Here is a 22,301-nt window from a genome sequence, read left to right on the forward strand (position 1 = left end):
TTTGTATTAAAACTGACTGTTTTTTTAAGGGTTTGCCTCAGAAAAAAATGAAGCTAACAGAGATGCTATGCTATAATGCTTTGGGGGAAACCCCAATTATGGCACAGAAAAAATATCGATATATATCGAGTATCGCCATTCAGCTAGAAAATATCGAGATATGACTTTTGGTCCATATCGCCCAGCCCTATTTCTACCTACAGGAAGCAGTGACCAAGGCACTAAACTGTTTCTCGTCATCAGGTAAACAAAGAAGTAGAACACCCTTCCTATCTTTTTTCAAGGCTAGGCAACAGCTAGAAAATATTGAGATATGACTTTTGGTCCATATGGCCCAGCCCTAAGTGAGAGGATATTTTTAAATGTAATATTTGATTTTAGATATTAGAGAGATCTGTGTGAAAGCACTTGCATATTCTGGCTAAAGATGCACAAAATTATGGACTATTTCTTTTTTTTCTATTTACATTTTGTGCCCATCTCTATATTAAATGTAAAATCTGCCTCAAAAATGAAGTTGCTTTCCTGCATACATGGCCGTACATAAGCTATTGTTCTGAAAAACATTCCCTAAGTCTGATTACTTCAGTTCTGCTGCATTTAAATACCAGTTTTTAGGGCCAGAAATATGCAGGGCTGATCCCAAAACTTTCAGAGTACGGGGTGGGAGTGAGGATGGGCCAACAGGTTTAGAATTGTACTGACAGCTACTATTATGTTCAGTGGTATTGTAGAAAATATTACTTAAGATGAAAATCCTCTTACATTTGGAAATGTTTACCAAAGAATGCATTCTTTGCAGACATCAGACAGGCAAGAAAAAGACCTAGCCGAACCTCTGCTTCCTACACACAGGATTTCATCCAATGTGGCCAGTTACATTCACATCGATACTGTTGAAAAGATAAAAGCCATGAGCAACCGAGACCACGAGCAATCACGTCTCAGTCGGTTTGTCAGCACCTCCTTTGGTGCCTTCATGTCTTTAGTTTAAGTTGTTCATTCGTAATCACATAATGCAAGAAAAATGTTGATTCCAGGTGCAATTAGGGGTGTTGTTGGCAAAGTAGAAGTCTCTGATTAATATTAGTCATGACCGGTACATCTAGTTAATCTTACAGTTCCGTCTTTCTCATAGAGTTCTGTCCTGGATCTCCACAAGTCTGGTATCCCAAACCCTAAAAATATCTCTGTAGATTCTCAGTTATCCAGGTCATGGTAATCCTTACTTGTTCTTTTCTTGTTTTTTGAACCAAGAAAACAAACCCAGATGCCTTTTTTATTAAATCACTTCGGACTTATTTTACAAAGAAACCCATGTACATGATTTCCACATGGTCCGAACGTGGTGGAAGGTCCGACTTGTGTGGAATGAAATGTGGAGATTTTTATTGTTTATAAGGCTCGGTCAGCTTATGTATTCCTTGCCGTGGTTAATAATAATTATTGTCAGACTATTAAGTGAATGTATTTTGTGATGACAGCTGTCATGTCTCAAGGAGTTGCCAAAGTTTTGTTCAACAGCTTTGCCAGAGGGACCATTTAAAAGTGCTGTTCTCCTGTCAGCACTGCAGAATCAATGGAATCAGAACCACAAAGTATTCTGGGTATTTTGTCAAAATTGTTGCCCAAAGTAAACAGTCAAATCTAAACCCCCTTTACTTCAGTTCGCCCTTGAATAACCAACATCTGTCTAAACCCCAGGCTCGATACCTGGACCTGGGAATCCACAGAATAACACTGAACTTGACCTTTTATTTGTGCTCTCTCATTTTGTCTGCTTTGCTTTAATTCAGGTCTTGCAAAGACAACACTCCCACAACATCCTTCCCCACAATCGAGTGTGTATACACAAACACAAGCTTTGTCAAACACACTGTCACAAAGGCAAACAGTAGTTTCTGAACATGATTGAGCAGTTTAGTGAAGATAATGATTATGGGGACCAATCAAGGATGTTTAGAAAGTCATAAATACGGTGAAAAGTCGGCCCAAAAGGCCCACGGAGACGGCTTATTTTCCCACAACGTAAAATGTAAAAAGTCGCATCGGAATGACTTTGTGTATCATTTTTTGCGCCCAGCCTCCGAATAACATCTGTTTCTTATCTGATGGACTGATGGTGATTGCAGCACTTGTTATGTCTGCAGGCAGGGAATGTTTTTGATTGACCAAACACAGCATTCAGGTAGTGTGTCTCTATCAGCATGCCTCAGTAGCAGGAAGTTGTCATGCTGAAAGCGGCCCATTATTGGGCTGAAATCAGAGGTGATGATAGTTTACAGAACCTTTTCTCCCTCGCTCTCTTCCGTCGGGTTCATTTCATTTTATCAATTTTCCATCATCCCGACTATAATGAAAGTCACCTTTATTCATAGCTGGCCTGCAGTTCAGACTCCTGAACGCACCGATGGGGCATGTTCAGTTAGCCCAGGGGTCGGCAACCTAAAATGTTGAAAGAGACATATTGGACCAAAAACACAAAAAACAAATATGTCTGGAGCCGCAAAAATTACTGAGTCTTGTATCAGCCTTAGAATGAAGGCAACACATGCTGCATGTTTCTATATTAGTTATAACTGGGGGAAGATGTTTTTTTCATTATGCACTTCGAGAAAAAATGTTGAGAAAAAAGTTGAAATGTTGAGAAAAAAGTCGAAATGTCGAGCAAATAGTCAAAATTTCATGGAAAAGGTCGAAATGTCGAGAAAAAAGTCGAAATGCCGAGATTAATGTTGAAGTACAATTTCGAGAAAAAAGTCAAAATGTCGAGAAAAAAGTGGAAATGTTGAGAAAAAAGTCGAAATGTCGAGAGAAAAGTCGAAATGTTGAGCAAAAAGTTGATATTTTGAGAAAAAAGTCGAAATGTCAAGATTAATGTTGAAGTACAATCTTGAGGAAAAAGTCAAAATTTCGAGAAAAAGGTTGAAATGTCGAGATTAAAAAGGAAAGGAAAAAGGAAGAAAAAAAGAGAAAAAAAGGAAAAAGAGAAAAAAGAAGAAAAAGAAAAAAAAGAAGAAAAAAAGAGAAAAAAAAGAAAAAAGCAAGAAAAAAGGAAAAAACATTTTTGATAAAGCTCCAGGGAGCCACCAGGGCGGCGCTAAAGAGCCGCATGCGGCTCTGGAGCCGCGGGTTGCCGACCCTTGCGTTTGCCGAACAGCCGCTCGGGTTTCCAAGTCTCGCTGAGAGATGCTTTGCTTTACCAATGGTATCAAATAGATGCGTTCACTTACAGCACACAGTTTTTCTGTTGAAGAAAAGCTGGTCGTGTGGGTGTGTGTGTTTACATTTATATGCCTGTACGCGAGTGTTTGGTTGAACAAAACTTCTGCAGAAAATGTGGGCTGATGACAGGGTACCGTTCAGTCGACTGCCACATTAAAGGGGCAGTCCGCAGCGAGGGCTTGAGTTTCATCATGCCCTTTGTGCCAAATACCACAACACTCATCACGAGACAATTACACACAAAGTGGCTTTATTACACAAACGGTGACCGAACATCTTTGTCTGCCTTCACCTCTCCCATCTTATCTTATTCTGATCCATCCTGCCTAACCTTTTTGCCTCTAGCATATGACTTATTACATTTGTTTTTCTTTTTTATAGCAGGGACATTGAAGTTAATCATTGCATGTAGGCAGGATTTAGCCCCCTTAATGCATAACAGTGTGTTTGCACTTTTAGCACATTTCTCACCAGACCTACATGACTTTTTGTTGATAGTTTGTCATTTACCTCATAGAGGAAATGCACACCAGTGCAGGAAAGTAAGTGTGTACGCACAAACTTCCGTGTGCACTCAATAAAATGAATGTCTGAATCAGCGTGCATTTGCTACAGCAGATGACGATAGTCATTTTTGCAACAGTTTTCCTGTTGCAGCTCGTCTGATCGTTGTGCTTTCATGGATGTACGGAGCTTACTGGCACCTCCGAGCTCGGTGGTTTTTCACAGTTCCTAAGCAAACAACAAAAAAGGTTGACTGCCTTGTCAAAACACTGTGTCACAGACAAGAAGAGGTTTTGATTCAACCATCACAAAAAAGTAAAGGTCGCCCCATAGTTGCATAATTGTGGGTCCAATGCCCAGCGTCTCCACACTTGTGCATGAACAAGACACCGAACAGTAGGGATGGGCGGTATGGACTAAAACATTTATCACGATAATTTCTGGTTTTTATCCCGATAACTAGGCTCATTTCTTTCTTTCTTTCTTTCTTTCTTTCTTTCTTTCTTTCTTTCTTTCTTTCTTTCTTTCTTTCTTTCTTTCTTTCTTTCTTTCTTTCTTTCTTTCTTTCTTTCTTTCTTTCTTTCTTTCTTTCTTTCTGGCTCATTTCTTTCTTTCTTTCAGGCTGATATATTTCTTTCTTTCTTTCTTTCTTTCTTTCTTTCTTTCTTTCTTTCTGGCTCATTTCTTTCTTTCTTTCTTTCTTTCTTTCTTTCTTTCTTTCTTTCAGGCTCATATTTCTTTCTTTCTTTCTTTCTTTCTTTCTTTCTTTCTTTCTTTCTTTCTTTCTTTCTTTCTGGCTCATTTCTTTCTTTCTTTCTTTCTGGCTCATTTCTTTCTTTCTTTCTTTCTTTCTTTCTTTCTTTCTTTCTTTCTTTCTTTCTTTCTTTCTTTCAGGCTCATATTTCTTTCTTTCTTTCTTTCTTTCTTTCTTTCTTTCTTTCAGGCTGATATATTTCTTTCTTTCTTTCTTTCTTTCAGGCTCATATTTCTTTCTTTCTTTCTTTCTTTCTTTTCTCATTTCCTTCCTTCCTTCCTTCCTTCCTTCCTTCCTTCCTTCCTTCCTTCCTTCCTTCCTTCCTTCCTTCCTTCCTTCCTTCCTTCCTTCCTTCCTTCCTTCCTTCCTTCCTTCCTTCACATACGTTGTGCGTCGATTTAACACAGAACCATAAATCAGCTTTACACAAAAACATCATCAACGAGAATTTATCGTTTTTACCGCGAGATGACAAATTCTTTCCGTGGGGAATTGTTTTGACGGTTTATCGTGAACGGTAAAATATCCCCCATCCCTACCGAACAGCATGCGATCACAGTGCATTTACTGGTATGAATGTGTTTGTGAATGGAAATCGTGTTGCAGAATACTTAGTTGCCAGAGCACTTAGTGCAGACCATTTACATTTCATGAAAGTCAGTCATTGTGAAGGAGAGAGAATAAAAGGAAATTTGTATCAAATGTGGCTTAATTCTGATTAATTGTATGTTTGCTTGTACACCAAGCAAACATGGTGTTTCGTTTAGCCCGCCTCAGTTCTTCTCCCTTTCCCAACATATCCCGTTTTTTGTTTGGATCCGTCTGAAGCCTTTTGTTATGTTCTGCGTTTTTGGACATTTCTCATTTCCATTACGTTGTTTATGTACAGTTCATCTGTTAAATAAAGCTTTCTGAGTCAGATCATAGAAAAGGCTGTTTTCCAGCAGCTGTACAACCTCCTGACACTAAATGGCTGTTTTGATGTCTTCCAGTCAGGTTTCCAACCACACCACAGCACTAAGACGTTCTAGTGAGGGTCCTTAATGACATCGTCTCTAATATGGATAGTGGAAACATTTCATTTCATTAGTGTTACTGGATCTCGGTGCTGCATTCAACATGCTGACCACGACATCTTGCACAACCTGTTGGAAATCTGGGTGGGACTTTCTGGTACAGCACTTACCTGGTTTGAGTCCTATCTAAAAGTCAGGGGATGTTTTGGGTCTTCAATGATCTACAAATCTGAGCTAAACAAAGAGAAGCGGGGGGCGTGACCGACCTGTCAGATTTGACAGGTCGGTCACGCCCTCATAGTAACAACAGCTGATAAGACGTGTCACATTCCATCACGTGACATTCTCTGAAGAAGGAGGAAGTTCTGCCGAAACTGTCAGAAAAGTTTGAAGGTAAGACCTCGGATCCTTGTCTGAACAAAAGAAAACCACAAAGCTATAAACAAAAAGAATGTGTGGAGTTCCCCAAGGTTCCATTTTGTGGTTTTTGTTGTTTAATATCTTTATGCTCCCGATCACTTAAAGCAGCACTAAGTAACTTTTCCACCTTAATATCATATTTCCAGAGTCATTGTGATGGTACATCAACTTCCAACAGGTTTAATGAACCTCTGTCATGGTCTGAGGGGTCTGTATCTCCTTCACTGGCATTATGTAACTTTGAGGAGCATGGTAGGAACCCTGCCACACTAAAAAACTACACATTTTTTACGGCTTTGACTGCTTTACGGCATACGTCACTTCCCCCTCCTTCCCGATTCGCAGTCGAGACTAAAGCTGTGCGGGGCGTGGAGCGAAGAGCTCAGGAGAAGCTGGTATCATGGCCGAAGCAGTGAAAAAAACGAAGAAAATAAAAGTTTTATCGGAGGAGGCGAAAAATAAGAAAGCGGGTAGGTAACAAGCTACCTGCCCGGACAAAAATAAATAAATAAATAAATTAAAAAAATGCCCGGACAAGAATAAACATTGGCCCGGCGTTCACTCGCTGGCGTGAGATGAAAGACGAGGAGGAATGTCCGACAAGAGAGACAGAATTGTTATGATACAAATGTAAATGTAGAGTTCTATGTTCAATAAGAATCACAATTAGAATGTTTTCACATACAGGGGATTCGTCTTGGGTTCTAGTATTTTTCCTGAGAACTGTAAAATTGTGCAGGGCTGATCTGCAAAATATAAGGAATTGGCATTCAGTTATTCACAGGTTATAAAGTATTTTTTTATTTTGTCAGTAAGTATGTTGGACTACTAATTTATGACAAGACCCTCTAAAAAAACGTGACAGGAAAAAGGTGCAGTAGTAATTTCGGGCACATTATCTGGCTGAAACAGGACAGGGGGCGGGGGTGACTTCACTAATAAAACCAAGTTGAACTTAGTGATTTTCAACATCGTCATATTATATTGTTTAGCCAAAAATAGATACATTACCTCTTCGCTATCCATCCTGCAAACGACCGCTGAAAATAGAAAAGTGGTTTTGAAAGTCTGTCCCGTTCATTCACTGTCAAAACAAATGCACGCGACGGGGACAGGAGTTTTCCGGCAGTACGCGCTGGTGCTCATGGGAAATGTAGTGTTCTTTCTGGTAAAGCACTACCGCTTTTGTCCAAAGGAGCCGCCAAACTCAACAAAAGCTGAAAGTTACATTGTGCTGCTTTAAATGATGAAAGAGAACAAAATATGTTACCATACCTGTAGATGAGACAGAAATCTATATAACCATCTCACCAGGAAACTGTTATCCAATTCAAACATTGACCAAAAGAAAACCACAAAGTGATTGAAGAGAGGCTGTCCCAGAATACTTTTACAGTTAAATGGAGACAAAACAGAAATATTGGTGTTTGGAGCCTAAAAAGTTTAAAAGTCAGCACTCAGGTTCGAGCAGTGAAGTTAACAACCAAGCTAGAAATCCGGGACTGGTTCTGGTCTCAGAAATGAATTTTAGTGCCACTTAAAAAACATATCTCTGATGTCTCTACAGGACTTAGAAAGACGTGTCTGTGCTTTTATGTCCAATAGGCTGGACTACTGTAACACTGTTCTGAAGAATTCAAGGAGTTTTTATTGTCATTCCAGCACATGTTAGACATGACATGGAACGAAATTTGTTTCACGTGTCTCCCTAAAAAAAAGCGTCAAACAGCTGCAGATAGTTCAGACCTCTGCTGCCCGAATCCTCACAAAACCAAGAGAGTGGACCATATAACTCCAGTTCTTAGATCTTTACACCGGCTTCCTGTCAGTCACAGAATAGATGTTAAAATCCTGCTGTTGGTTTATAAATCTCTGAATGGTCCTGGGCCAAAATATTTGGTCCATTATGAACCAACCAGAACCCTCAGGTCGTCAGGGCCACGCCTATTTTCTGTACCCAGAGTTGGAATCAAACACATGAGGCAACGTTCAGCTTTTTTTGCTCCTTATCTGTGGAACAAACTCCCAGAATGCATCAGGGCTGCTGAAACTCTCAGCTGCTTTAAATTGAGGTGAAAACCTTGTATTTACTGCTGAATTATCTCCCACAATGCACTAACTTTTATTTCTTCCATTTTGTGTGGGGTTTTTTTTCAACTTATGTATGTCTCCCTTTTATTTTGTATTCTACTTTTAAACTCTTACTTTTTATCCCACTCTTTAATGTTTTTTAATGTAAAGCACTTTAAACTATCAGGTACATGAAACTGGGCTATACAAAGAAAGTTGCCTAGCCTTGAAAAAAGATAGGAAGGGTGTTCTACTTCTTTGTTTACCTGATGACGAGAAACGGTGCCTTGGTCACTGCTTCCTGTAGGTAGAAATAGGGCTGGGCGATATGGACCAAAAGTCATATCTCGATATTTTCTAGCTGAATGGTGATACTAGATATATATCGATATTTTTTCTGTGACATAATTGGGGTTTCCCCCAAAGCATTATAGCATAGCATCTCTGTTAGCTTCATTTTTTTCTGAGGCAAATCCTTAAAAGAAAAACAGTTTTAATACAAAGCCACGTGCCAAATGTCACACAGGTACCTTTATTAACAGAGGTCTGCACAATATCAAAATGTATAAAACAAATGAAATAAAAATAAACTGCCTGCATATATAGAATAAAAATGCTTCCTGAATAAAATAAAACAAACATCCCTTTCCTGCATAACAATTAAATTAAAATACACTGTGCAATTAATACAATGTAGACAGTAACAGGCAGACTTTTCCACTGAGGTTGACAGTTGTGCAAATAACAAAACATTTGTGCAAATCTCAAATAAAACATCTAAACAGATATTGCATCTCTTTGAGCAAATCTCAAATAATTACAAGTCAACTACTGTACATTTTACAGATGTTGTGCCAGGAAAACTAACCTGTGAACACTGTCAGATTTCAGCACACAAAGGTACTTTTTTGCCAGCGAGAGGGGTCAGCGTTGATGTACAGTCAATTGGTCGCAAAATAAGCTATATCGATATAAACGATATTGTCTCGTACCATATCGCATTTGAAAATATATCGATATATATTAAAATCTCGATATATCGCCCAGCCCTGATCTGTGCATTAAAATGTGTCACAGGTTGCTGTTTTAGATGGAGGCGTATGTTTGTGAATGAACCTAGAGTACAATCAGATCACTCAGAGTATTTTAAAACCAGGTGTAAACAGGACTGTTATCAGTTATGACTCTTGATTGTAGATTCGCATTTCAATATGACACCATTGTTGTTGGGGTTTTTTTTCCCACACCATTGTTTTTTTGAATGAGTACCTCCTTCCCTCTCCCCTCAGTTACGTAGGGGCCTCTTTAGTGTGGCCCTTGACAGTTTACAACGGTAAATTAATGTGGCCACATGTGGCCCAGACCACCTTCAAATGTGGTTTCCGTGATCCGTGATCTCATGGTGTCCTCAAATGCATCCTGGGTATGTTTACACGTGTACTTAAAGTGATCCTCGTGTGATGAATGACTAAAGATGGATTTTAAAACCAGGTGTAAGTGGGGCCCAAGTTTTCGTATCTTCAGTGGTGGAGCGGGAGACTGCAAGTATAGGAAAGATGATTATATGAAAGTTTTCTGCAGCAGGAAATCACATTATTATAAGTGGTAATAGAAATAAAATAAACATTGTTCCAGATGGCTTAGACATTGGCTGGAGGGTTCGATGCAGCTGCATTTCTGTACAGTGGAGAGACACGGTTATACAATTGAGAAATATGTCAAGAAAAGAGGGAGGATAAAAAGTGGGTGAGGGATGGCGATGGTAGTGGGAGTTTGCTCATTTTACCACACACCTGTTAATACCACAATTTACTGTTAACCGTGTGTGTGTGTGTGTGTGTGTGTGTGTGTGTGTGTGTGTGTGTGTGTGTGTGTGTCTGCTAAGCACATTGGGGCTTCGTGCCAAGTCAAATGTACACAGTTTTCCACGTAAGGAAAATATCCTTACCTTCTCTGTTTTTTAATGATGCTTTAAAAACTTTCCATGAATACTGTGCAGCACTGACATATTAAAATGAAGTTATAACAATGTAGTGGGACATTTGTCGCACACTTTGTTCTTATGGATTATACGGCCTCCTTAGAAGTGACAAGCCTGCTTTTATTTTTCACCAGAGCTTGGCTCAGCAGTTGCTCAACAGAACTCTCTTACCTTATTTGTTTTTCAATCAAATACATTCAGTTCACTTGATTTTCATAGAAAATCTTGTGAAGGGATGGTCTCCTGTCATCTTTATTCGCTGCCTATGGCTGACTGGCTTGCTGAGAGGGCTAAGCGCTCCGTACATGGCAAAGTGACTTCGACAACGATTGCTTCACTCGAGATGATTCCACACACCATTTTTGAGGCTGTTGGCTCACAAATGTAAATGTAAAACAAATGTACCGTATTTTCTGGACTATAATCCACTACTTTTTTCATAGGTTTTGAACCATGCGGCTTATACAAAGGTGCAGCTATTCTGTGGATTTTTCTTCCACCGCTCGGGTGCTCTAACCGGAATTAGAATCAAAACTAAGACAAAATAAATGCAAAGAAGAATACGCTACTTCTTGTTTAGCAGATATAAGTAGAAGCAGATTTCAAACAGATAAATAGATAAATAAATACTGGTTATTTTCTCTTGGTTCTATCCAGTTTTAATCAGCAAAGTTGCTGCCGTGTTAAAAGACACTGTTAGGAAAGGATCTATTTAGGTACAAACATCTACATCATTTACAGTTCAAAATGGTTCTGTACATGTAGTAAATGTCTAATCTAACAACATAAATATCTGCGGCTTGCATATCTTTTTTTTTTTTAAATAGAGCGGGTGCGGCTTATATACAGGTGCGGCTTATAGTCCAGAAAATACGGTAATTGGCTCAAGTCATACAGAACAGTTTTGGGTGAATGGCTGATTAACTACCATACTATCTTTGTAGCTGAGGGATTTTTCATCAGCCAACTGGCCAAGTGATTGAATGAGTTTCGTTTGTGAAGAAAATGGCAGAATTATCAATCCTGTGGCCAAAAAAAAGTGCTTTTTTCAGACAGAATGCTTTATTTTTTAAGCAAACGCGTTCATTTTCAGAATATTGGACAGTAACCAATATATGTAAAGACCTTTATTCACAGGGTAAGTTAGCTAAACAAATGGACACCTTACACCAAACATGCTCACACCGAAAGTGTGCTTGATAGTAATTTGGGTAATTTGTAAAATTCCAGATTTCACCACATAGAAGTCATCATCCGACACATAGTACAGTTTAGAAATTTCCCATAAAAATAAATAAATAAAAACTTTTTTTTCTACTGACTTACCAGCTGTGGAAGGTAAAAATGGCCATGTTTGGAAAATTGCTTTTTGGAAGTGGGAACGGCTGCTATTACATTTTTTGATGTAGTTATACATTAATCATTCTAACTCTTTGCAGATTTGCAATTTTTCACGCAAGCCTGACATCTTGTGCATGATACAGTCATAAAGATTTAAAGGTGTGGGTGTTCTGGCGTGACTCAGCTTATTCCTCCAGCGTTCTCATCAGCCTCTCTTTTCACAACTGCCCGTGTTCATCCGACAAGTATTTGAGAGTCCCCTCCAAGAGCTTTTCCTCCGCTGTTTGTTTTGGCCGGTCTGCGTGACCAGAAACATTTCTGCATAACTAAGATGGGTTTCAGGGTTAAGGGAACTTTCCAGAGGTTTAACATGACATTAACACCAATGTTTTCCTGCACATTTAACTCTCAGTTTGTGCTGGAGTTTTGTTTGTTTGCTTTTTTTTTTTAAATTGCTTGAGGAAAGTATGAAAGTGGTAGAGATAATTTCGTATAAATGTTTTTCTTTGTGTTTCCTCTTTGTGCAAAACGACATATTGCATAATAACATATCTTAATACCTATTATATGATGGTGGCTAAGCAAATTTTTCATTGTGCATCCGGTCGTTTCAACCACACCAGTTAAATAATTCTTGGGTAAATGGTGGTATTGAACTGATGATGCTGTAAGTGCTGGTTCCAGTCCCCAGGTGCGATGGGCTTGGAGGCAAAGTGGCAGTCCAGTTGCGGCAGCGTATTTGGCAGACCGCCCTCGTCTTGTCATCTCTCATTTAGAAATGTTGCCGCATAGCCGAGGTCGTTACCATGTAGTCTCGCTCTTAACAGCCTACGCGAAACGAGGCATTACTGCGGATGACGTTTGCAGCATCGCACTGGAGCGGTTTACAGCCCAATCCGAAGCGGCGGGGGTGAAAATCAGCACCGCCAAATCTGAGACCATGGTTCTCAGTCCAATTAGGGTGTCGTGCCCTCTTCCGGTTTGTGGTCAGCTGTTGCCTCAAGTGGAAGTGGAAATGGTCTTGGTTGTCCTGTGGACGTCTCGGTATTCCCTCCGAACGAGCTGATGGGCTTGGCAGGGCAGAGGGAGGTCTGTCTTTGTTCTGGCCTCTGCCCACGACCCAGATAAGCAAAACCCGTGGCCAAGATTATATTATTACTTCCACATTTTCACAATAAAATGAAATGCTGATGAATGTTTTTTTGCCATTCAACTGTTTACAAAAGCAATACAAAAAAAACTTAAAATGAGAACCGGATACCCACATAACTAATGAATGGCTGGATATCCAAATGTTTGTCCAACTTTGATCATTACAGTGAGTTCTGGTTGTTTTTACATCAAAGACATGAAGTTGCACACATCATTGAGTAGATTTTATTTGTAATCACATCTCTCCCAGTTCCCATTATGAGAACCTTATTTTAATGAGTTAAATTTGTTTTAAATCAGACTGAAAACAAGGACTTAGATTTTTTGCTGCAGGCCAGATCCTTGTTTATGACTCTCATAGCGTTTCCTTTCATCTCTCCATGATTTCTGTGTCTTCTAGGCTCTTTCTTCATCCGTCTCGAAGCTCCCATGAACAACATAACCACCTCGCTGGGCCACACGGCCGACCTAGTGTGCCGCGTGTCTGGCAACCCGCTGCCGTCCGTGCGCTGGCTGAAGAACGACGCCCCCGTGGTGCCGGAGCCCCGCCGGGTCTCCTACCGCTCCATGCCCTACGGGTCGCGCCTCCGCATCCGCAACCTGGACACCACCGACACGGGCTACTTCCAGTGCGAGGCCACCAACATCCAGGGCACCGTCTCCACAACCGGAGTGCTGTTCGTCAAGTTTGGTAAGAAGCCTGTGACCAGTGTGTTTTTTTTTTTTTTTTTTTTTTTTTCTTTTGCTCATCTTTTCCTACTAGAGATTTGGCTCTTCGTCGCAGCCGATTCCTCTTGTAGCTGGCAGCTTCCTCAGAAGAAAATCTGGGAGCAATATTGTTTATCCCGCAGTAAAAAAAAAAATCCCCTTGTCTTCTTTTCCAGATCCGCTCCCCACACCTCTGCCAGGAAGGCCCACGTAAGTAACTTTTCCTCGATCCATTCTCTCTCTGTCAGTCTATTTGTACTGTACTCAGTAGTTCAATGAAGTGATTTGTGATGCACACAGGTTCCAAAAAGCAGTAGCATCTCATTTTACACATTTATCCTTCAAAGTTTTGCAGAGAGATTTATGAATACTTGTCCAGCTGTCATTTGTTTTCCTACTTTTTATTCATGAAACACGGCCGCCATGTTCAGATTTGGTGTAAAAAAGAGGGAGAGACAAGCGTTTTTAATTTCGGCATGTATTCTGACAGCAGTGCAACTGAAACAGTAGAGATCACAAACGTTATTGATGAAATAGAGTCCAACCTGGCTCAATAAATGGTTTAAAAAGGCAATAAACAACTTTTCTCCAGCTTACTGGGATGGTGTTGGAAGTCCGTAGATGAAGTCTGCAAACTGAATACTTGTGCAGTAATTCCATGTTTGAAATCAGAGAAGTACTAAGGAAGTCCTGTAAAGTATATTCATTGAGAAATAACTCACTTTATAACAATGCTGGGCTGTAACTTTCTTTTTTACTGGTTCCTGGTCTCTGCGGCTAAATTAATATTCCACATGGACCTTTTATACCCTGAACGCTCTTCTTTTTCTAGAAAGCAGGCAAAACTATATACCGAATAGCACATTTCTCACCAGGTGGAGGGAGAACGAGTCGCACAAAGCGTGTGAAAGCTTAGAGGTTGCAGCTGTTAAAACTACAGTGTGGATAGCTTAAAGATAAAACGGCAGATATAACTGAACGCCAAAGAATATGAATGATTTATGTGATGTAAAAGGTCTTTTTTTTACCGTGTTTTCTTGTTTTCTCCCACAATTTTCGCTTTTATTGCCATCATGTGTTTAGTATCAATATGTATGAAGGGAGATTGTGTGCATATAGTTTTTTTTATAGCAAATAAGCCATTGTTTCTATTTTAATTTAAACTGCTGACCTGAACAACACGCAGTCGCAGTGGGTTTTTTTTCTTCTAAACGTGAGAATAAGATGAGGATTAACAAGAACAACACTGGCCCAGTAAAAAGCGCTGTAAATCACAAACGGTTTAAGTGAAGTAACATTATTTACGCCAGCTGGCAGACTACCAGGAGGTGCATATAAAAGATGATGTTTTCAGCGGACATGAAAAGACGCTCGGGTTGCACGAGGCCGGCGGTAATGTGATTACGTTGGGTCGTCCAGCGGCCCGGGCCATAAAAGCTACGGGCCACTGTGCAGCTAGCGTCGCGCCAGGCGGCTCGGACCTTTAATGGTTCAACTGGCTTTAACCACACAAACGTGTCCAAAGGACGTTTGGCTGCCAAACCATACACGGCCTTAAACTCGAGCATTAATATATCAAATGTAAAACGCACCGAAGGTCAGCGGGACGTCGTGACTGCGGCTCTTTTACGGTCCTGATTCCGGTTAAAACCGTCCTCCTCGGATATTCCCTCCAGCAGCGCGTTAGTCGTCTAGCCAACTAAAAATAAAACCAGGAAGGGCTTTTTCTACTCTGCCCCTGAAGCTCACATGGTTCACATTTGAATGTGGACTGTTTACACTCAGCTACGGGTGGAATGTGGAACAAGTCGACTAAAGGATGCAAGCAGGTCTCCACATCGGTCACGATGCACGCACTGACACAAATGCGGCGTCTATAAGGCGTTGCTTTATTATTTGACCTCCGAGAGCAGGTTAGGACCTTAAATATTAACAAGAAATCAGTCCGAGCAATAACGAGACATTCATATACTTTCAAAGTCGTTATTAGAATTAAGAAAGTGTGTCTCCCTTAAGTTTTACTCCCTGAAATGAGCTGGATAAAAAGAGAAAGTGGACCACTTTCCCCTTGTGGTTTCTGATGGATAACCTCTGAATAGTTATCCAATTAGCTGCCAGCTGTCTGAATGTGCAGTAAAACCAAGCAGAGCACTGATGTGTTCAGTAAATAAAACCAAACGATACACAGCCTTTGAAGAAAAATAACAAAGTTGCATTCCTCCGTCACATCCTCACTTTTTCTGGCCGTAAAAACACTGTAGCCTGACGAAGAATTTGCTTAGGGTCTGGTGCGAGTCCTTTGCTTTGTTTTGACGTATCCTGAGTGTTTTTGGATGAACTTTCTCTGCACACTTGATTCTCGAATGATCAAAAACCTGGGTTGGATGACTTTTTTTGTTTTCTCCTTCCACCCCCCAAAGTGACATTATGGCAAGGCTCACTGCCATCTTCCTAAAATTGTTCTGAAATTCAACACTGCTTACAAATAAGTTGATATGGCACACTAAGTCCACTGAGGAGTTAAAGAGAAAAAACACAGACACACACACACACACACATACGGGACTAGGGTTGCCACCTTTCAGAAATAGAAATAAGGGACGCCCTGATTTCAGCAGCGCAGGAGCCAAAAGAAAAGCCCCAAAACTTCTAAACTGAATAAAAATGTGTTTATTTTATATGAAAAAACTAAATGCTAAAGTTTAAAGTGCTTTAATAGCTTTGAACTTGCATGACTGTACAGACAGACAACCATACTAGCAACTGAAATAGCATCCTATGCTACGTATATCCACATCAGCCCAGATGTATAATATAGATACAGGTGAAGAATATGGTGTAAAAGTGAATTTATTTCAATAATTCAACTAGAATATGGTGTAAAAGTGAATTTATTTCAATAATTCAACTAGAATATGGTGTAAAAGTTAACTTATTTCAATAATTCAACTAAAATATGGTGTAAAAGTTCATTTATTTCAATAATTCAACTAGAATATGGTGTAAAAGTTCATTTATTTCAATAATTCAACTAGAATATGGTATAAAAGTTCATTTATTTCAATAATTCAACTAGAATATGGTGTAAAAGTTAATTTATTTCAATAATTCAATTAGAATATGGTGTAAAAGTTAATTTATTTCAATAATTTAACTAGAATATGGTGTAAAAGTTAATTTATTTCAATAATTCAACTAGAATATGGTGTAAAGGTTCATTTATTTCAATAATTCAACCAGAAAATGGTGTAAAAGTTAACTTATTTCAATAATTCAACTAGAATATGGTGTAAAAGTTCATTTATTTCAATAATTCAACTAGAATATGGTGTAAAAGTGAATTTATTTCAATAATTCAACTAGAATATGGTGTAAAAGTGAATTTATTTCAATAATTCAACCAGAAAATGGTGTAAAAGTTAACTTATTTCAATAATTCAACTAGAATATGGTGTAAAAGTTCATTTATTTCAATAATTCAACTAGAATATGGTGTAAAAGTTCATTTATTTCAATAATTCAACTAGAATATGGTGTAAAAGCTAATTTATTTCAATAATTCAACTAGAATATGGTGTAAAAGTTCATTTATTTCAATAATTCAACTAGAATATGGTGTAAAAGTTAATTTATTTCAATAATTCAATTAGAATATGGTGTAAAAGTTAATTTATTTCAATAATTCAACTAGAATATGGTGTAAAAGTTAATTTATTTCAATAATTCAACTAGAATATGGTGTAAAAGTTAATTTATTTCAATAATTCAATTAGAATATGGTGTAAAAGTTAATTTATTTCAATAATTCAACTAGAATATGGTGTAAAAGTTAATTTATTTCAATAATTTAACTAGAATATGGTGTAAAAGTTAATTTATTTCAATAATTCAACTAGAATATGGTGTAAAGGTTCATTTATGGTGTAAAAGTTAATGAAAATACGGTACAAATCGTGTCCCGTATTAGTTTAATACGGGACGCAACATTTTTTTCTCAAATAAAGGACAATTCCGTATTTTACGGGACGGGTGGAAACCCTATACGGGACCACGTGTCTTTTGAAGCACCAGCTGCGTTTAGGTACGGGTGCGGCCCGTCAGACGCCTCTGTGAGCAGTTTGAATAAAGCAACATCTCCTGTTTTCCTCCCTGCCAACATTTAAGGGAAAACGCTGCAGTCGGGCAGAAACCATCGTGGGCTCTTGAATCATTACAGTCATTACTGACTTCATTTAAAGTGACAAGGGCCTCCTTTGACAGCGGTGGAACTGCGGTGGTGTCGTGCCGATTGCCGCTGCTGCTCATCGTTATTTTTACGCCCCGTCTTATTAGCTGCAAAGTTAAGGTGGCAGCCGTCGAGCGAACAGGGTCAGCTAATGACGACAAGTGATGACCTACGCCTGCTTACCTCACGCCGCAGCTGTTCAAGCAAGAAAACTCCCGCTGCTCCACTCGGGAAGCCCTTCTGCCAAAGCTTATTGGCCTGAAATATCCATGTTTGCCTTGCGCTGCAACCAGAGCGGATTCCATATTTTTTGGGACAGAACATCCTCAAATATTCCTCATAAATTTTGGAGGGAAACTTCATGCCACCCATGTTGTTGAACCTGAACACAAGATGAACTTCAGGTCCAGCATGTTGTCTTATGCTTCTGTCTGGGCTCTGATTTGTATCCCCTTCAACACAGGACTGAACTGAGAGATATTATGGAAAGTTTGAAGCATTAGCTTTTGCCATCAGTTGTACATCTCTGGTCTGGTTTAAGTCTGTTACAAAGAAAGCACATCTGAAGTCCCAAGTCAGTCGAGAGTTTGAATTGTAGGTCTTAAGCTCAGGATAAGAGAGATTCAAGTTAAGTTAGAGGTTTCTAAATCTAGATATTCCAGCAATTGCTGTTGAAGTGACGGTAAAAGCTTTGCAGATCACTATTTTTTTGTTCAAAGCTGTAAACAATACGATGCAAATCATTCTAATGCATGAATTTAGGCCATTTTTACACATAGCCGGGTATTTACAAAAACTGATATTTCCCCCTCTACGTTTTGAAAAATATCCTCGTTTACACGAACCCGGATAAATATGCTGTTAAGGTGCTATGAGCATCCAAACCTGCAGGGGGAAGTGTAACGAGACGCGTAAAGTCATGCTAGTCAATCAGAGTCCTGGAAAAAAACCTCAACAAATGACACGTGTGAAGCCTGAATAATATGGTTCTGCGTTAAATCGACGGCGTAGCCGACGTACGGTGCGTGTCGCCGCGTACCCTACGCCGTAGGCTCTGCGTTGGTGTAACGCGGAACCATAAATCAGCCTTGACTGCAGTTACTTCCAAGACGGAACGAGAGTCTTTCATTTGGAGTGACAGAGAAGTGAAGTTACTTTTAAGTGTGACTTTAGAATATAAAACAGGTAAAATACAAGAAAATATTGACGGTGGCCAAACTAATTGTAAACGGAGGTCGCACACATGACGCTGGTGACGTTTCTGTTGCATAATGTGACGTTCTGAAGCTTAAATCTCCGTTTCCCTCCGTTTACAAGCAAACGTGAAAACGGAGATTTTGAAAATCTCCACTTTGGCTGGAGTTTTCAGAAATTATCGTTTTTGGTGACTTTGAGCTTCGTTTTTGTGTAAAAGAACGGCCAAAACGCATGAAAACGCCACAGTTTTTGCTCCGTGTAAACAAGGCCTTAGTTTTCATGAAAAGGGCAATTTGCATGTTTGTGACAAAAGTTAGAACCATGCCAACATGAGACCAGGCTATCTGGTTTGGACCGGCTTACTCAGTAGTTCATGCTTGACAAGTTTGACTCATGGACATATTTCTGAAGACAGGAGAGACACATTTCAGGCCGCTTTTATTGGAGCAGGAACGTATTTCCAGATTCAAGTCCCACACATCTGCTGGAAAGTCGGAGGGACATTTCAAATTGGCTACATCTCGATGAATTAACAGCAATTTCCAGTTAGATGTGTTATAATCTCCAAGCTATATTCCAATACACAACAACAGAGGGATTTCAAATGTGCAATGTTGCAAGCTTCTGGATTCCTTGCCGTTTTAAATCTAAACTGAAGTCTCCGCTGAACGGGTCCCCACTAAATCAGGCCGTACTAGAGCACATCTGTGGATTTTCACTCAGAGACAAGAAGAACGCATATGGAAAAATGGCCCAAGTCCTGTCAATGCGAAGGCCGAATAATTAGATACGGAAGGTATTTGGCCACGCAAGGCCCGTCTGCCCCGTCTGATCCGTCTGTCTCGTCTGCCCCGTCTCTGCACTTCCTATTGTATCAGAAGGGCAAAGTTGAAACAACTAAAACAAAAAACATTCCATTGAAGGCAAGTCTTGACTGAAGAAAATTGTTTGACATTAGAGGAAATACTTTTTAGCTAAAGGTCAGCTAGAAAAACTGGAATCAAACCTGAGCAAAAGTTCAGCATCCTTAAATAGATAACCGTATTATTCAGGAAGGTCAGTAGGAAGAGCCGCTCAAACAATGACTAAAAGTCCAAATAAGCCGTTAAGGTTTCTGTGGGAGACAGAAAGTGGTTAGTAATGAAGCTGATGAAATACAAATTACTCAGGACAGTGACATTTCCTGATTTAATAGTCCATCCCTACTTGGCTCATTGGCCGCTGGAGCAGTAAAAGGCCAAACCGCCCAAACCTGCAGCAGATGTAAAGGGAGTAGATGTCACAAGTTAGAGGATGGAAGATTAATACCAGTCCCATGTCTGAACAAATATTCTCAGCCCGCTAAGCTTAGTCTAAAGCCCACTTACGTAGGAAACCATGTTATATAATGCTGTTTTAGGCCCGTCAGTGTCTGGTTAATCTCTTTGTGTCTCACTGTACGAGAGTTTAACTTCCCGTGTCTGTGACTCACTCCCTTCGCTGGCACAACAGTAATGATTTATTTTACGTGAGTTGGTAATGATCAGTTAGACATGTTGAAGAGGGAGGCCACTGTAGCAACGGAGCCACTGTTTATAGCTTAGCGCATGACGCAGAGATCCACAAAGTGTTCAAGACAAGTTTTTGATGTTCCAGATGAAAAAAAATGACTTTTGCAGGAAGGGTTTGCAGCTAAAAAGAAGATGCAACCTGTGATTTTAAAAGAAAGAGGGAGAGATCAACGAGAGCATGCATTGTTTTGGCTATTGTTGCCGTTTTCTGGTGCTGGTCATTAGGGATGGGTGATATTTTACCGTTCACGATATACCGTCAAAAAGATTCGCCACAGTAAGAATTTGTCATCTCGCGGTAAAAACGATAAATTCCCATTGATGACGTTTTTGTGTAAAGTTGATTTATGGTTCTGCGTTAAATCGACGCACAACATGAAGGAAGGAAGGAAGGAAGGAAGGAAGGAAGGAAGGAAGGAAGGAAGGAAGGAAGGAAGGAAGGAAGGAAGGAAGGAAGGAAGGAAGGAAGGAAGGAAGGAAGGAAGGAAGGAAGGAAGGAAGGAAGGAAATGAGCCAGAAAGAAAGAAAGAAAGAAATGAGCCAGAAAGAAAGAAAGAAAGAAAGAAAGAAAGAAAGAAAGAAAGAAAGAAAGAAAGAAAGAAAGAAAGAAAGAAAGAAAGAAAGAAAGAAAGAAAGAAAGAAACGAGCCAGAAAGAAAGAAAGAAAGAAAGAAAGAAATGAGCCAGAAAGAAAGAAAGAAAGAAAGAAAGAAAGAAAGAAATGAGCCAGAAAGAAAGAAAGAAAGAAAGAAAGAAAGAAAGAAAGAAAGAAAGAAAGAAAGAAAGAAAGAAAGAAAGAAATGAGCAAGAAAGAAAGAAAGAAAGAAAGAAAGAAAGAAAGAAATGAGCCAGAAAGAAAGAAAGAAAGAAAGAAAGAAAGAAAGAAAGAAAGAAAGAAAGAAAGAAAGAAAGAAAGAAAGAAAGAAAGAAAGAAAGAAAGAAAGAAAGAAAGAAATGAGCCAGAAAGAAAGAAAGAAAGAAAGAAACGAGCCAGAAAGAAAGAAAGAAAGAAAGAAAGAAAGAAAGAAAGAAATGAGCCAGAAAGAAAGAAAGAAAGAAAGAAAGAAAGAAAGAAATGAGCCAGAAAGAAAGAAAGAAAGAAAGAAAGAAAGAAAGAAAGAAAGAAAGAAAGAAAGAAAGAAAGAAAGAAAGAAAGAAAGAAAGAAAGAAAGAAATGAGCAAGAAAGAAAGAAAGAAAGAAAGAAAGAAAGAAAGAAAGAAAGAAAGAAAGAAAGAAAGAAAGAAAGAAAGAAAGAAAGAAAGAAAGAAAGAAAGAAAGAAAGGATAAATTCCCGTTGATGACGTGTTTGTGTAACAAACATGGCGGATCTGAGTCATTCCAGTTTTGCAGTACAGGTGTAACTCATTTAATTGGTTTTTATTAATTCAATTTAATTGGTGTAGTTTAGTAGCATTAAGTATCTTTTACAGCAGTGTTTTGGGGGCTCCAAAGACTGAATGTGGTGATAGATTTATAGTTACAAAGGTGGAGTTGAATTGGTATTTTATTTTAATCATCATTTTTAACGTTATCGGGATAAATGCCAGAAATTATCCTGATACATTTTTTAGTCCATACCGCCCATCCCTACTGGTCATCTAAGTCTGTCACGTTTCAACAGAGCCGGACGATAACCGAGTTAAACCTGAGAAATCTACAACGATCATTTGTACACGTCTCGGGCCAAAACAAACTCATCGATGATAGCAACTTTCCATCCTGGAAATCCAGCGGGGACGCCGCGTTGTATTCAATCACTAGAGGCGTCAGCAATGTTGACTTATTACGGCAGACTGAAATCTTTTGGAAGAGCTTTGACTTCCCTAGATTATATTTTTGCAGGAAATGTGTAAACGCTGCAGGCAGCCCACTAATCTCCCTGTTGGAAATGTTCGGATTCAGTTTTTATCAGCTCCCATTAAAGGACATTCATTTATTAAACTCGCACATTCTCCTCCGACGCGTTCGGTGCCTCTGGGGAGACGTTTATTGATGCAGGCCGAACACAGGGTGTTGCTGGAAAAGTCCTCCCTGTGTTACACCCCCAACTTTCCTCATCTCTCTTTTTTTTTCTTCTTCTTTCTGCTGCAATGTTTCCTTCATTTGCAGAAGAAAAAAAAGTGACCATGATGGAGGTGGTGGGAGGCTGCAGGGAGTG

At 39.4% G+C, this 22,301-nt stretch overlaps 1 protein-coding gene across 2 annotated transcripts in view; it reads left to right on the forward strand.

Annotated features, from left to right (window-relative positions):
* The window catches only part of ror1 (receptor tyrosine kinase-like orphan receptor 1), a 169,768-nt gene that overhangs the window by 104,440 nt on the left and 43,027 nt on the right, over positions 1 to 22,301 (forward strand). For both annotated transcript variants that reach the window (XM_061738718.1, XM_061738719.1), the window contains 2 exons: positions 12,864 to 13,154; positions 13,348 to 13,381. In XM_061738718.1, the coding sequence (XP_061594702.1) occupies positions 12,864 to 13,154; positions 13,348 to 13,381 (325 nt within the window). The remainder of the gene's footprint in view (positions 1 to 12,863; positions 13,155 to 13,347; positions 13,382 to 22,301) is intronic.

The sequence above is a fragment of the Cololabis saira genome, chromosome 13 (assembly GCF_033807715.1).
Source record: "Cololabis saira isolate AMF1-May2022 chromosome 13, fColSai1.1, whole genome shotgun sequence".
Classification (NCBI taxonomy): Eukaryota; Metazoa; Chordata; class Actinopteri; order Beloniformes; family Belonidae; genus Cololabis; species Cololabis saira.